The 14,859-nt window shown below is 50.0% G+C and overlaps 1 protein-coding gene across 8 annotated transcripts in view; it reads left to right on the forward strand.

The window, feature by feature from the left end:
- Window positions 1-7,347, forward strand: part of TRAK1 (trafficking kinesin protein 1) — a 129,397-nt gene extending 122,050 nt beyond the window's left edge. For all 8 annotated transcript variants that reach the window (XM_038759302.1, XM_038759294.1, XM_038759241.1 and 5 more), the window contains one exon: window positions 4,580-7,347. In XM_038759302.1, the coding sequence (XP_038615230.1) occupies window positions 4,580-5,345 (766 nt within the window). In that variant the 3' untranslated portion in view covers window positions 5,346-7,347. The remainder of the gene's footprint in view (window positions 1-4,579) is intronic.
- The last annotated feature ends 7,512 nt before the right edge of the window (window positions 7,348-14,859 follow it).

Consider the following 14,859-nt stretch of genomic DNA (forward strand, 5'->3'; position numbering starts at 1 on the left):
CTTCCAGCATCCCATTAGCAGAGGGGGCTGCCCATCTGGTCCATCACGAGAAGTTTGGACAGTAGGGTGGGACGGGGAGGAAGTGCCTCAGTGGAAGTGATTGCCCCCTTCCCATACCCCTCCGACCCTGAGAAGCTCCGTAAACGCTCAATCATTCTCCACAGGTCTGATGAGGAGGCCGATGGAACAGCCTTAGGTGCCGTTGTGCTGAGAGGAGACGTAGGGCAGACTGTGTGACTGACCGAGGTGGGCAGGCGCGGTGAGCCATGCTGCCTGCCGTGCCCGGCCCGGCAGGGTCCGGGAGCGGGACCCTTTGTGTGTGAGCATGCTTGTGTGGCTCCCACACAGACTAACCTGAAGATCCCAGACGCTGACACTTCACCCGGGCTAACGTTTTAACTCAGGTTAACGGCGTTCCTAATCTGTCTAAATTCTATGTAGCTGTTGACTTATTAATGATGTAACGCTGTAATTAAATCAATCAATCAATCGTATTTATTGAGCGCTGACTGTGTGCAGAGCACTGGACTAAGCGCTTGGGAAGTACAAGTTGGCAACATATAGAGACAGTCCCTACCCAACAGTGGGCTCACAGTCTAGAAGGGGGGGACAGAGAACAAAACCAAACATACTAACAAAATAAAATAAATAGAATAGATATGTACAAGTAAAATAAATAAGTAAATAGAGTAATAAATATGTACAAACATATATACATATATACAGGTGCTGTGGGGAAGGGAAGGAGGTAAGATGAGGGGGATGGAGAGGGGGGAAGTTGTGCTTTCACAGTCCCTTTCTGCCCACTCTCCTCAACTGTCTGCCCTCTTCTCCATCTCTTCCTCTCTTTCTCTCTCTGCCCTTTCTCTTTTGCCTTCTGCTCTCTCTTTCTCTTTCTCTGTCTCTCCTCTTCCTCCTCCTCCTCCTTCGTTTTCTCCTTTCCCCTTTTTAAGTTCCTTGCAACACTTCGATGAAAAGAAACTGAAGGACACTCAGGGCGGGAAAAATTTCCCTATGCCACAGACTCTGCCTCCACAAAGCCAGCTGAGCAGATCAGCCTGGCCCAGGAGCCGTGGTGATTAGAAACCTCTTCTAGTGCTCTACCGTTCCACAGGGAGAGCGGCGAAAGGCCCGCCCTCCACGAGCTGGGCCGTTAATTCAGAAGGAAGAATGCAACAGAGCCAAGAGTGCCCAGAACAGCTTATTCAGAGACAGATGGTTCAGCACGGCTCAGGAGTGATCATTTTTTCCCCCAAAGCCAACTATTACCCATCCCATAAAAGGCTGCTCCCCTTGCTTATGAAAGAGCTTACAGAATTCCACCCGAATTGTTCCAAAAACTGAGCTCCCCCCTTAGACGGCAGCCTCAACTTTTGTTCTCCATCCTGGGTGTTTCAGTGGGCTACATTTACTCCCCTCCCAGTCATGCCTTTGAAGTTGTTTGAGGTTCGGGTTGCCTGTTTCCGTTGAATTTTCTTCCCCCCACACACTAATCCGGCAAAGGTCACTTGGCTTTAATTAGAAGAGTGTTGCTTATAATAGTTTGGAGCTTTGACTTTGGCCCATTTTATGCCCTTGCCCTAAGAGCGTCTCCGCTAACTCCATCCTCTTCCCGGTGCCTGCTTCCTGCTTGAGCATGACTCGGGGGTCGCGGGGGGTGGGGGTTTCTCTCCCCTTGCCTCCTGGTTACCGTAACCGTTAAAAAGCCCCTTCCCCAGTGGAGCAAGCCCAGAGCCCTGGCTGCTGGCTCCCACTGCTGATAATGGAGGCAGCTTCTGCAGTTTCCATTTAGCTCATCAGATGGTGGAAGGAAGCTCTACTGTAATGGGATCCTATTCTAGAGGGGCACCTTACTACCCCAGCTGGGCCCGGGCGCCTGGGTTCTGAGAGCCTTCGGCTGCTGCAAGACGGAATTTCCTCAGGATCCCAAAGAAAGAATGAGGAGAGACCTGTACTGGGCATTCAATCCATCGATTATATTTATTGAGCGCTTACTGTGTGCCAAACACCGTACTGAGTGCCTGGGAGAGTACATGTAAACTGTCCATGACGAGTTTATAGTCCAGGGGCGTTCAGTAGTTTTAAGCTTCCCCATTAACTTTTCTAGTTTTAATAGGCTTTCGATTTTCCCTATACTGTCCCCCAAAAGATTCACTCAGTTGTCCTGCAACGCGAGGGTTATGTTCTTGTCAAAGCCCAAGCTAAGGGGAACTAGCGTGACGGTTCTCGCACCCAAACCACTGCATCCCACAAACACACACGCACTCACGGACATCTCTCTGGATGTTGCGTTGGTGAATGCACGTTGTCGGGAGAACGTTTCCGCGTTCTCCAGCAGCACTCTATCCCAAGAGCAATGTCGGAGGGGTGGGGAACGGGGAGGACGGGAGTGAGCATCCCCTGCTGTGGGGTCTGGCTCCCTGGGGCCAGTGGAGACCATTCCAGCAGAAGGAGTCAGAGCATTTAAGTGGGGTTGAAAAACCCCAATTGTTGACTCTATTCCTCCCGAGCCCCAAACCTCGTTCTTCCTTCCACCCAAAACCCCTTCTCACCCCCTCATTGAAAGTACAGTCGGCAACTCTGTCTCCCACTCTGGAACACCACAGGTTTGCTGAAAACTTCCGACTCTGGCTTCTTCCCGTCTCCCTCTTTACTCCTCCACATCCTGGTTAGGATTGTTTCAGAACAACTATTACTAAATCCCAAATTGTTGACTCTATTCCTCCCAAGCCCCAAACCTCGTTCTTCCTTCCACGCAAAACCCCTTCTCACCCCCTCATTGAAAGTACAGTCGGCAACTCTGTCTCCCACTCTGGAACACCACAGGTTTGCTGAAAACTTCCGACTCTGGCTTCTCCCCGTCTCCCTCTTTACTCCTCCACATCCTGGTTAGGATTGTTTCAGAGCAACTATTACCTTGACCAATCAATAGTATTTACTGAGCGCTTACAGTATACAGAGCACAGTACTAAGCCCGAGGAGAGTAAGTAGGGGCAATCCCTTTCCTCAAGGAGTCCACAATCTAGGGAAGGAGCTTCCAGTGGGAGTGGCGGGGGGGCTCACCAGGTTCAAAACACCACAGTTGTTATTATTATTATTATTATTATTATTATTATTATTATTGCCATCCCCGCTCAAACCATGGGCTGAAGGCCTCAGTGATTGACTTCAGCCCAACGGCAGGGCACAGGATCACCAGCCACAAATGGCCGGTGGCTGGTTTCAGCCTCCCCCATGGTGAACTGATCCCCAAAGTGTCTCCCGGGACTGTGGGGGCTGCTTGTGGCTTAGCATTGCCCACCCTGCTCAGGTGGGCCATGGGGCCTCTTCACGGGCACTGAACAGGAGGAGGCTGTGCAGATCCTGAGAAGGCGGCAGCAGGCCATGTTTCACTCTTATTTAAAAGAAACAGCATAGTTGAGAAGCAGTGTTGCCTAGGAGTAAGAATGACTTGGGTTCTAATCTCAGCTCCACGCCTTATCTGCTGTGTGACCTTGGGCCAGTCACTTAATTCCTCTGTGCCTGTTACCTCGTCTGTGAAATGGGGAGTCATTCATTCATTCATTCAATCGTATTTATTGAGCGCTTACCGTGTGCAGAGCACTGGACTAAGCACTTGGGAAGTACAAGTTACTCTATTTTACTTGTACATATCTATTCTATTTATTTTATTTTGTTAGTATGTTTGGTTTTGTTCTCTGTCTCCCCCTTTTAGACTGTGAGCCCACTGTTGGGTAGGGACTGTCTCTATATGTTGCCAAATTGTACTTCCCAAGCGCTTAGTACAGTGCTCTGCACACAGTAAGCGCTCAATAAATACGATTGATGATGATGATGATGATACAAGTTGGCAACATATAGAAACGGTCCCAACCCAACAACGGGCTCACAGGTCTAGGAGGGGGAGACAGACAACAAAACAGAACATGTGGACAGGTGTCAAGTCATCAGAACAAACAGAATTAAAGCTAAATGCACAACATTGACAAAATAAATAGAATAGTGATATGTACAAGTAAAATAAGTAATGACTGTACAAACGTATATACAAGGTGCTGTGGGGAGGGGAAGGAGGTAGGGTGGGGGGGTTGGGGAGGAGGAGAGGAAAAAGGGGGCTCAGTGTGGGAAGGCCTCTTGGGGGACAGGGATGTGACCAACCTGATTAGGTTGTATCTACATCAGCGCTTAGTTCAGTACCTGATGCATAGTAAGCACTTAACAAATACCAAAAGGGGATGGGGTGGGGGGGAAAGTCCTGTTTTCATTGGGTTTCCTGGCCTGGCAAGGAGCTGAGAAGCAGCACGTCAGCGGTCAGGGCGGGTGGGCTGCTCTGGGGAAGGCCCCTCTGCACCCCCTCAACCCCAGCAGCCCCCCAACTATCAAACCTGCAGACCGAATGGCTCCCGGGAAAGCGAGCCCTCACAGCGGCTCCCCGGTTTTCCGCGTGCCCCCCCGGTGACTACTGTTCCGGCGTACTCTCCCAAAGCGCTTAGTGCATTGCTCTGCAGGCAGTAAGCGCTCAGTAAACCCCATCGGCGGATTGTCCGAATAACTGACCAGGCCCCTCTCTCCCTCGCAGCCTTAACTCCGTCCCTTCTCCGGCCTGCGGCAGCGCCGGCAGCTCGAAGCCCACGCCGGTGGGCACGCCGTGCACGCCTCGCCGCCTCAGCCTGGCCGAGTCCTTCACCAACCTCCGGGAGTCCACCACCACCACGAGCACGTCCCTGGGGCTGGTCCGCCTGCTGAAGGAGAGGGGGATCTCGGCGGCCGTGTACGACCCCCAGAGCCGGGACCGGGCCGGCCGGGGCGCCCTGCTGACCCCCTTCCTGCCCGGGATGGCCGCCATCCCCTCCACCCCGCCCAACTCGCCTATGCAGACGCCCGCGTCGCCCCCGCCCTCGTTCGAGTTCAAGTGCACCAGTCCCCCGTACGACACCTTCCTGGCGTCGAAGCCGGCCAGCTCCATCCTGAGGGAGGTGAGGGAGAGCAGGAGCACCCGGAGCAGCGAGAGCCAGACCGACGTGTCCGTCTCCAACCTCAACCTCGTGGACAAAGTCAAGCGGTTCGGCCTCGCCAGGGTGGTGAGCGCGGGGCCGGCCCGGGCCCCGGCCGCGGCGGGGGACGGGATGGCCCCCGTGGTGGGCAGCCTGGGCCCGGAGGGCCCCCCCTTGGGCCGCCCCGCCGTCCCGCCCGCCCTCGGCGGCCTGCAGCTCAACGCCGGCATCCGCAGGAACCGTAGCTTCCCCACCATGGTGGGGTCCAGCATGCAGATGAAGGCCCCCGTGACCCTCACCTCCGGCATCCTGATGGGAGCCAAGCTCCCCAAGCAGACAAGCCTACGATGAAGGGGGGGCGGGACTCGTCCCTCTAAGATCCCCCTCTCCCACCCTGCTTTTCCCCCCACCCCCCAGCTCTCCCTCCCCTGCTCCTTCCGTACGCTCCCGAATCTGACAGATCAACCTTGTGCCTAATTGGGAGAAGCGTACCCTTTGCAGAATGTGTAAATACGGACCAGAGACCTTGAGGTTGGTTGAGCTGTTCCTTTGCCGTAACGGCCCTGTGAAGAATTTAACTAGCCAACCTTCTCAAAGGTTGTCCCCTCCCTCCCTTGCCCCCGGCCTTTTCATCTTAAGGTGCGCTGAAAATAGAAAACACTCCGTTATCCCGTGGATAGAAAAAAGGGAATTCCAAGTCTGGTGGAAATGGGATCCCGGGCGTTGCCCTGGACAACGGAAGGCTGCTAGGTGATGTGGATCGTGAAACGTCTGGGCCTTCGTTGGGACAAGCAGACGCTGGCTCCTTAAAGACTGGGAGAGTCTTCATCCTTTCTTCGATACCAGGTGGAGCGGCCAACTTGGTCTTTGGTTTATTTTGCTGTGGGGAGGGACCTAGCACACCCAGAACCTTTTGCCCCTCTGCCCAAGTGAATGGTCACGGAGCCTGGGATGGCAAGATCGTGCCCTCCGTGTATCAAACCCGAAACCCGGTGCGATGTCATCGGCAGTCAGCCCGGTTGGCCGGAGGGGCAGAGAATGATTCTCTGTTCCCGCTTCGTTCCCACGGGTCACCAACCAGCACAGGGATGTTGTGTTTGGTTTGCGGTGGGGGGAACATCTTTCTTTTTTTATATAAATATCTATCTATCTATATATGCCACTGACCAGCGGTGGCAGTTCGATACTGTATTTTCTTGTCATAGCACTGAAACACAAGCTTCACGGCCACCACCCTCAACCGATCTCCTTTGTCTCCATAAAGTAAAAGGACAGCAGCCTTCCGGAAGCCAAAGCCTCTAAGCGGACGGGTGAAGACTTGCGCCAAAGATCACAGGCGAGAACAGGCGGCCGGCCGAAATTTTAAAACGAACGCGGTGCCGGGTCGCGGAGGAGAGAACCGCGGCCGACTGTTGGGATAGGATGATGTAGGGACGAAGGGAAGCAACGGCTCGAACTCTGAGCTTCCCGTTCAGTTCCCCTCTGGGTGCATTATCCAGCAAGCCCAGTGGCTAATAGCCTTCCTTGGGTTTACCGTCACGTATGGGTTTTGATTTGGCCCAGAGTGCGAGAATTGCCACTCGTTTTGCATCTGGGCGTTCGCAGATCGAATGATGAGCGCGTGGTCCAATCTGGCCCCTTTATTGGGAGACGATGGTTTCGGTCAGACCTGTCCGCCGTGGGGTGTTTTCATTGTTTTTGTTCTTCATCGTCATCCGTGCTTGGTTCTTACAGCAAGCTCAAGAAGGACTTGAAAGAATCGGCGTCGTCCAGGAAGGTCCTAACTGGTATAGACGATTTTTGTGCTTTGGTTTCTAGCCACGTTTTAGAAGTCCCCACCCTGCCCTTCCTTCACAAACGTTTAGCTCTTGGCTTCAAAAAGCCAGCAGCCGGTTTATTTATTACAATCACCCCTCACCCTGGATTCAGGTGCCCTTCGTACCCGACTGTTACTAAGCGATTAGCACTGATCGTTTCTTTTAGAAGTAAAAACGTCACCTCCACTTACGTGACCCAAGAGAGGATGGTAGGAGTGAAGTACGTGTGTGTGTGTGTGCTATGGACACTAAAGGTGTTTTTTGAGAGGACACGTTAAGCACGACCCGTGTTTTCAGACTTTTATTTATTCCGCGGACTTAAAAGTGTTTTAGTAAAGTACGTCTCAGCTTGACTCGCTGTTGTATGTGTGCACTCCTTGCGAATAACCTAAGTATCTTTTTGTTTGAATGTATCTTAAGGCAGTAGACTGAGTGACTACAGTGGAATCTGAAAATTGTGGACCGAATGGACCATTTTCTGTATCCTAAGAGAGTTACCACAAATAAGGGAATTAAACATGTGAATGTTACCATGCCATTTGGAGGTATGTGTTCAGTATTTCATATTTTGAGTAAATAGTAGGCCCTCTACAGCCACTACCAAAAAGTGGGTTGTAATACATCAAAAAAGAGAACTACAATAAAATTTTCCTGCATTAATGAGCCTTGATAAAACGAAGGGGAATAGTGTACAGAATGCAGAATCTGGGTTTGGGTTTTTTTTTATGCCAAGTTATTTTAAACGTTCTCGGATGTGTAGAAAAGGCGCTCTTTGTTGGGAAGTACATTGAAAAGCAAGGCAGTTTATTAAAGGAGTCCTGTTACATTTAAATTATATCAATTAATTGTATTTATTGAACACCTGCTGGAAACAGAGTGCTCCACTAAGTGGAAAAACAATGGAGATGAAGACTTGATCCCTGCCCTTAAGGAACCTCCAGTCTGATGAATATTTTCTAGCGATTTAAGCCATCCAGTATAAGGGGAAGAGATGAAGCAGGGGGGAAAAGAAATGATGGGATCAAGTAAAAGTTCACAGCCCTTCCTCGAGGGGAACTAAGTTGGTAGTAGGCTCACTTTTTTTTATCTCTGACAGTATTATAGACTCAACCTGGCCTGAGAAAAACAAATGATGGTGTTTGTTAAGTGCTTACTATGTGCCAAGCGCTGTTCTAAGCACTGAGGTAGATACAGGGTAATCAGGTTGTCTCACGTGGGGCTCACAGTCTTAATCCCCATTGTACAGATGAGGTAACTGAGGCCCAGAGAAGTTGTGACTTGCCCCCAGTCCCACAGCTGACAAGTGGCAAAGCCGGGATTAGAACCCACGACCGCCGACTCCCAAGCCCGTGCTCTTTCCACTGGGCAACACTCCTTCTCATGTGGATAGAGCACGGGCTTGGGAGTCGGAAGGACCCGGGTTCTAATTCCGGCTCCACCAGCTGTTTGCTGGGTGACCTTGGGCAGATCGCTTCACTTCTCTGTGCCTCAGGTTCCCTGAACTGTAAAATGGGGATCCCGTGTCAAATCCCCTCCTACTTAGACTGTGAGCCCCGTGGGGGACGGGGGCTGTGTCGCCCCAGTTGATTTGTACCTACTCCAGCACTCAGAACGGGGTGGAACGCTTAGCGCTTAACAAATATCATTAAAAAACTCAGAACAGGGTGGAACACTTAGCGCTTAACAAATATCATTAAAAAAAAACCACACCTCCAATAGATAACAGTCTTGGGATGGGGAGGGTACATCGTACAATGATCGGGACTCGTCGGAAGGAGGATGGGCAAAGGCGAGTTGTGGCACGCTCCCCAGGAATCCTTATAAATTAATCAATAATAATGGCATTTAGGAAGCGCTTACTATGTGCAAAGCACTGTTCTAAGCGCTGGGGAGGTTACAGGGGGATCAGGTTGTCCCACTTGGGGCTCCCAGTCTTAATCCCCATTTTCCAGATGAGGGAACTGAGGCACAGAGAAGTTAAGTAGCCAAAGTCACACAGCTGACACTTGGCAGAGCCGGGATTCGAACCCATGACCTCTGACTCCATAGCCCCGGCTCTTCCCATTGAGCCACGCTGCTTATCAATCAGCGGTATTTATCGAGCACTCACCCTACGCAGAGCACTGCACCAGCTTGGGAGAGTAATGATTCCTGGTGGCGTTTGTCCGTGCAATGGAGTTGGCAGACGCGAGCCTGCCCTCCCGAAGCTAAAAATTGGAGGCAAGCATCGGCATGGGTGTTAAGGGGATTAACAGGGGGTCTTCCCTCCAGCAGCAGCTTCAGGCTGAGGTGTTGGGGGTGGAATAAATCTGATTGATGATCAATAAATACGATTGATGATGATGATGGAAGGCTGGGGTCTGCTTCCCCCACCATGCCAGACCCTTGCCAATGCACAGTCAGGGTTCAACAGGGCAGTGAGCTCCTCTTCCCTGCTCTCTCCTCTATCCAACGTCCTAATTTTGCAGCTCTTTGTGATTGCCAAGCCCGTGGTGGGAGTGGATCTCCCAATGACTTGGACTTTTCGGTCTAATGAGACCGGTAACTCGGATCGATCAATCAATCAATCATATTTATCGAGCGCTTACTATGTGCAGAGCACTGTACTAAGCGCTTGGGAAGTACAAATTGGCAACATATAGAGACAGTCCCTACCCAACATTGGGCTCACAGTCTAAAAGGGGGAGACAGAGAAAAAAAAAACAAAAAAACCCAAACATACTAACAAAATAAAATAAATAGAATAGATATGTACAAGTAAAATAAGTAAATAAATAAATAGAGTAATATTGGATGTAGTCCAGACAGGCTTTCTGTACTGTTCTGTTGTCAGCTCCCTGAGGGACCGACCGTATTGTACTCTCCCAAGTGCCTAGTACAGTGCTCTGTATAGATTAAGCACTCAATAAATACCATCGATAATAATAATAATGATGGCATTTGTTAAGCACTTACTATGTGCAAAGCACTGTTCTAAGCGCTGGGGGGGATACAAGGTGATCAGGTGGTCCCACATGGGGCTCACAGTCTTAATCCCCATTTAACAGATGAGGTCACTGAGGCGCCGAGAAGCTAAGTGACTTGCCCAAGGTCACACAGCGGACATGTGGTGGAGCCGGGATTTGAACCCAGGACCTCTGGCTCCAAAGCCCGGGCTCCTTCCACCGAGCCACGTTGCTTCTCTGATCGATCGCTGAGGTGCACTCCTTATTATCCTCCACTTCATCAATCGTATTTATTGAGCGCTTCCTATGTGCAGAGCACTGTACTAAGCGCTTGGGAAGTACAAAGTGGCAACATATAGAGACAGTCCCTACCCAACAGCGGGCTCACTTCAAGAAGTATAATAATGATAATGATGGCGTTTGTTAAGCACTTACTATGTGCAAAGCACTGTTCTAAGCGCTGGGGGGATACAAGGTGATCAGGTTGTCCCACGGGGGGCTCACAGTCTTAATCCCCATTTTCCAGATGAGGGAACGGAGGCCCAGAGAAGTGAAGTGACTTGTCCAAAGTCACACAGCTAAGTGGCGAGCTGGGATTTGAACCCCTGACCTCTGACTCCAAAGCCCGGGCTCTTTCCATTGAGCCACGCTGCTTCTCGTATACACAGCAGTTCTTCATTTCTGAAAGGCCCAATAGACAGTGAAATCCCATTAAAGTCTGTGAGTGTGGCTGATTATTAATTAAATCAATGGTATTTATTGAGGGCTTACTCTATGCAGAGCACTGTAGTAAACGCTTAGGAGAGTATGATATAACGGAGTTGGTAGAGCCATTCCCTGTAATAATAATGATGGCATTTATTAAGCGCTTACTATGTGCAAAGCACTGTTCTGAGCGCTGGGGAGGAGTGTCTTTTGCCCTCTTCCTGCTGTTGTCTACCTTCATGTGACTAAAAACAGGGAATAGGGACCCAAGCACACAATGGGGCCCAAGAAGGCTTATTTGACTACAAAAGCTGGGTTAATTAATGATGTTGGGGTAAGTACTGCAACTTTGTTGATTAGTGAAGTGTAAGAACTTGGTTTCCATCTCCCTTTTCACTCTTTGGGCATAAAACCTAGACTTTTATTCAGGAGAGTTTCTTGGATTATTTGAGAAGGCCTGTAAGTACCATGAATTTTTTCCTCACTTCTTTGCTCGGTATCTCTTCTTGATGTTCTGTCATAATAATGATAGTGGTATTTGTTAAACGCTTACTATGTGCCAAACACTGTTCTAAGCGCTGGGGAGGATCTAAGGTAATCAAGGTTGTCCCACGTGGGGCTCCCAGTCTTAATCCCCGGTTTACATATGAGGAAACTGAGGCACAGAGAAGTGAAGTCATCAATCGTATTTGTTGAGCGCTTACTGTGTGCAGAGCACTGTACTAAGCGCTTGAAGTGAAGCGACTTGCCCAAAGTCACACAGCTAACAAGTGGGGGAGGCGGGATTAGAACCCATGGCCTCTGACTCCCAAGCCCGGGCTCTTTCCACTGAGCCACGCTGCTTCTCTGTCCATAATAATGATGGCATTTGTTAAGCGCTTACTACGTGCAAAGCACCGTTCTAAGCGCTGGGGAGGATACAGGGTGATCAGGCTTTCCCACGTGGGGCTCACAGTCTTCATCCCCATTTTCCAGATGAGGTAACTGAGGCCCCGAGAAGTGAAGTGACTTGCCCCAAGTCCCACAGCAGACAGGCGGCGGAGCCGGAATTTGAACCCATGACCTCTGACCCCCTAGCCCGGGCTCTTTCCACTGAACCATGCTGCTTTTCTAACACTATCCACTCTAACACTATACTATGCTCTGGGGAGAATTCAGCTGCAGAGCGTGGATCGGGCCTCAAGCCGTCTTCCTTTCCTTGCTCCTAACTTGCTCGGGAGACCATTTTCTTCCCAGTTTCCTGGGAAAACGGAGGAGAGAGTGTTGTGATGGGGTTTGTCTGATCTCCATTTTGTTTTCCCATCCCTTCCTCCCATCCCTCTGTACACCCTTCTTCATGGAAGAAGAATGCCCGCCAAAACTTCCCTTTCCACAAAACCTGCCTAACAAAGGCCTCCCCCACCCTGACCTGCCTGACAAAAGCCATCCCTGTTGTCCACTAGCGGACTTGACATGACTGACTCCATTTTGTGGATGCTGACAGGAACCCTCCATTTTGTGCAGGCTGAGAGACCAACTCCTTTTTGTCTGCAACAGATGCCTTCAAGGCCATTAACAAGTAACACTTATCTATGTAAGGTCCTAGGTCAGATGACATCCTGACAAGACAGTGGCAACAGAAGATAACAGAATTTACACACCTATTTATACAAGGCCATAGGGCCAACCTTTACAAGGCAGTAAAAACAGAGAATTTACAGCATCCTGTCGGTCCCAATTGGATTCCTGAAATTCCTAAATTCTCCCTCCCATGTTGCTGTAACTCAGTAAAAGACACAGTGAGAATGGGACCGGGGCTGCTTGATCTGGGGTCCTGGCCCCTTGCAGCCGCGCGCTAATAAAATCCACTTCTAAATTACTACCTGGGTCTCACTCGCTGATTCTCGGCACAACAAGAGGGACAATAAAACCAGCCTCAAATCGTTTCCCTAGCTCCCAGATGGCACCTTCTCTCCTGGTAGATTTGGCTGGGCCCCCAGATCCCGGGCCAGGAGCCTGCTGAAGGAGGGAGATTACAAGCCTCCACCCTGGCATTCTCCAATCACCAATATGCAGATCTCTGGTAGTCCGTCCAGTCCAATATTCTGGCAGATCTCTGGCAGAGTAGCAAAACAGGCTCAGCACTCTTTACTCTCCCCTTCCCCTCAAACCCTGAACCACCCCGGCGTTTCCCATCCAGCCCCGACCTCTATCCGCGCCCCCTCCCCTCAGACCCCGGTTTCCGTATCTGCAAAACGGGGATTAAATACCCGTTCTCCTTCCTACTCAGACTGTGATCCCCAAGTGACCCCGTTGTCCTACCTGATTATTTTGCATCTACCCCATAGTAAGTGTTTCACAAATGCCCCAGTGGGCTTTCGAATAGAGGAAGATTGGGTCAGAAGCGACTCAACAGCGTAAGCCAAGATAGCCCATCTTGAAATATAAAGGTGAGGGTTAAGGAGGACGACTATCACGTAGTGAGTTCCCCTGTCAGAGGCAGTACTGGACTTTCAGACTGTCTCTATATGTTGCCAACTTGTACTTCCCAAGCGCTTAGTACAGTGCTCTGCACACAGTAAGCGCTCAATAAATACGATTGATTGATTGATTGACTGAATGGATCATTTATCTAACCCAGAAGTGGCATTCCCACGATCTCCTGTTCTTAGAAAACGAAGTAACAAAGAAATGGAAGAGAACAAAGGACGAGCTAAAGGGAAATACCTGTAAGCGAATGTCTAACTCACTGAGCGGCTATATTTGAGCTAGCCTCAGCTGGAGTTTCCTTTCTTGAATAAAATGGAGCTCCTGGCTCCCTTACACCAGTTTTCTCTAGGCAATTAACACAGGGAACACGCTGGACGTTTCACCATATATTCCACATTAGGAAGGAACGCAAGGATTCCCTTTCTTCTGTGGTCCAGGAGCACAGAGTGGTTGTGCCCCATGAATGTGAACAGTCACCAGCTGGTGAGAAAAGCCACAAGGAGAGAAAAAGTTTTGTTTTTTTAACTAGCTGCTTTTCCCATCAACCGCCAAGAAGTTAGAGCCTACCAGGGTGAGTAACAGCACAAGATGATTGAAGAAACTCTCCCTGCCTTCTCCTTGCTCTTAACAGCAGGCTGGGAGTTAACGTTTCCAGGATCCTTTTTGCTGAATAATATGTGGCATTCAATGTGTGAAATGAATTTTCAGGATTCCTAGGAAACCAGCTTGGATCCGATGGAAAGGGGAGAGTGCTGTTGAAGAGCACTAGAGGTAACATGAAACACACTCTGGGCTGCAATCTCTTCAGCTAAGAAACTGAAACCAAACAGGCCCGGGGCTCTAATCAATCTATCGTATTTATTGAGCGCTTACTGTGTGCAGAGCACTGTACTAAGCGCTTATGATACCTTGGAGGCCGAGAGGAGGGAGTTACTGATTCCTACTCTCAAGCTCTGCCCGCTGCACTGTAAGGAGGCCCGATTTCAGCAGGAGGTCAGTGGGAAGGATGCCGCTGGAGGTAGGTACTTTACTAAGCCCTGGCACAGTCCGTGTCCCACGGGGGACTCACAGTTTTAATCCCCATTTTACAGTTGAGGAAACTGAGGTAGAGAAGTGAAGTGACCTACCCAAGGTCACACAGCAGACAAGTGATGGAGCGGGGATCGGAACCCAGGGTCTTCTGCCAGGCCCGTGCTGAATCCACTGCTGCTCAAAGAGCTTCTCAAAGTCCTGAAAGTGCCACCAAAAAAGGGCCTTTAAAAGAAGCTCCCCCTCCCCTTCCCATCACTCTTTTTACATTTCCTCAGTGGCTGTCACAGTTTAATACACTGGCTGACCGGAACTAAGCACTTTCTCCTTTAATTCATTCATTCAATGGTATTTATTGAGCGCTTACTGTGTGCAGAGCACTGTACTAAGCGCTTAGCACTGTACTAATGTTCTCTAGCACTTGTGTGCGCGCCCGCACACACAACGCCCCCTCCCCGCAAGCGCACACACACAGTTACAAACACAACTCCAGGGGCTCATGCTCCTGAAATCGGGGTAAAACAGAAAATAATTTAATAGAGATGAATTTAACAAAATAAAGGGTCTCCCCCACTCCACTCACAGAAGGTTCTTAACCGGGAAAGACGGTTTACTCTCAATCTTAAAATAACACAATTTTATGTTTCTATAAATAATTTAAGGAAACGAACTGGCTTTTTTTTTTTTTTTAACACCAATGGCCTGAAAACCTCCCCAGGACTTGGTGACTCTTCGGGGACCGGATCGCTGGAGAGTCTGAAGCTGACCCTGAAGAAGGAAGTCTTTATTCTTTAAACGGGGCTCACTTGCTACTGTATTCAGGTCCCGCTATTTCTAGGTGCAAGATTTCCCAGGAGGAGTCTTACATGAAGATGCTTGGTTTCTAGGCAGAGGATGACC

This window comes from Tachyglossus aculeatus, chromosome 2 (assembly GCF_015852505.1).
Source record: "Tachyglossus aculeatus isolate mTacAcu1 chromosome 2, mTacAcu1.pri, whole genome shotgun sequence".
NCBI lineage: Eukaryota > Metazoa > Chordata > Mammalia > Monotremata > Tachyglossidae > Tachyglossus > Tachyglossus aculeatus.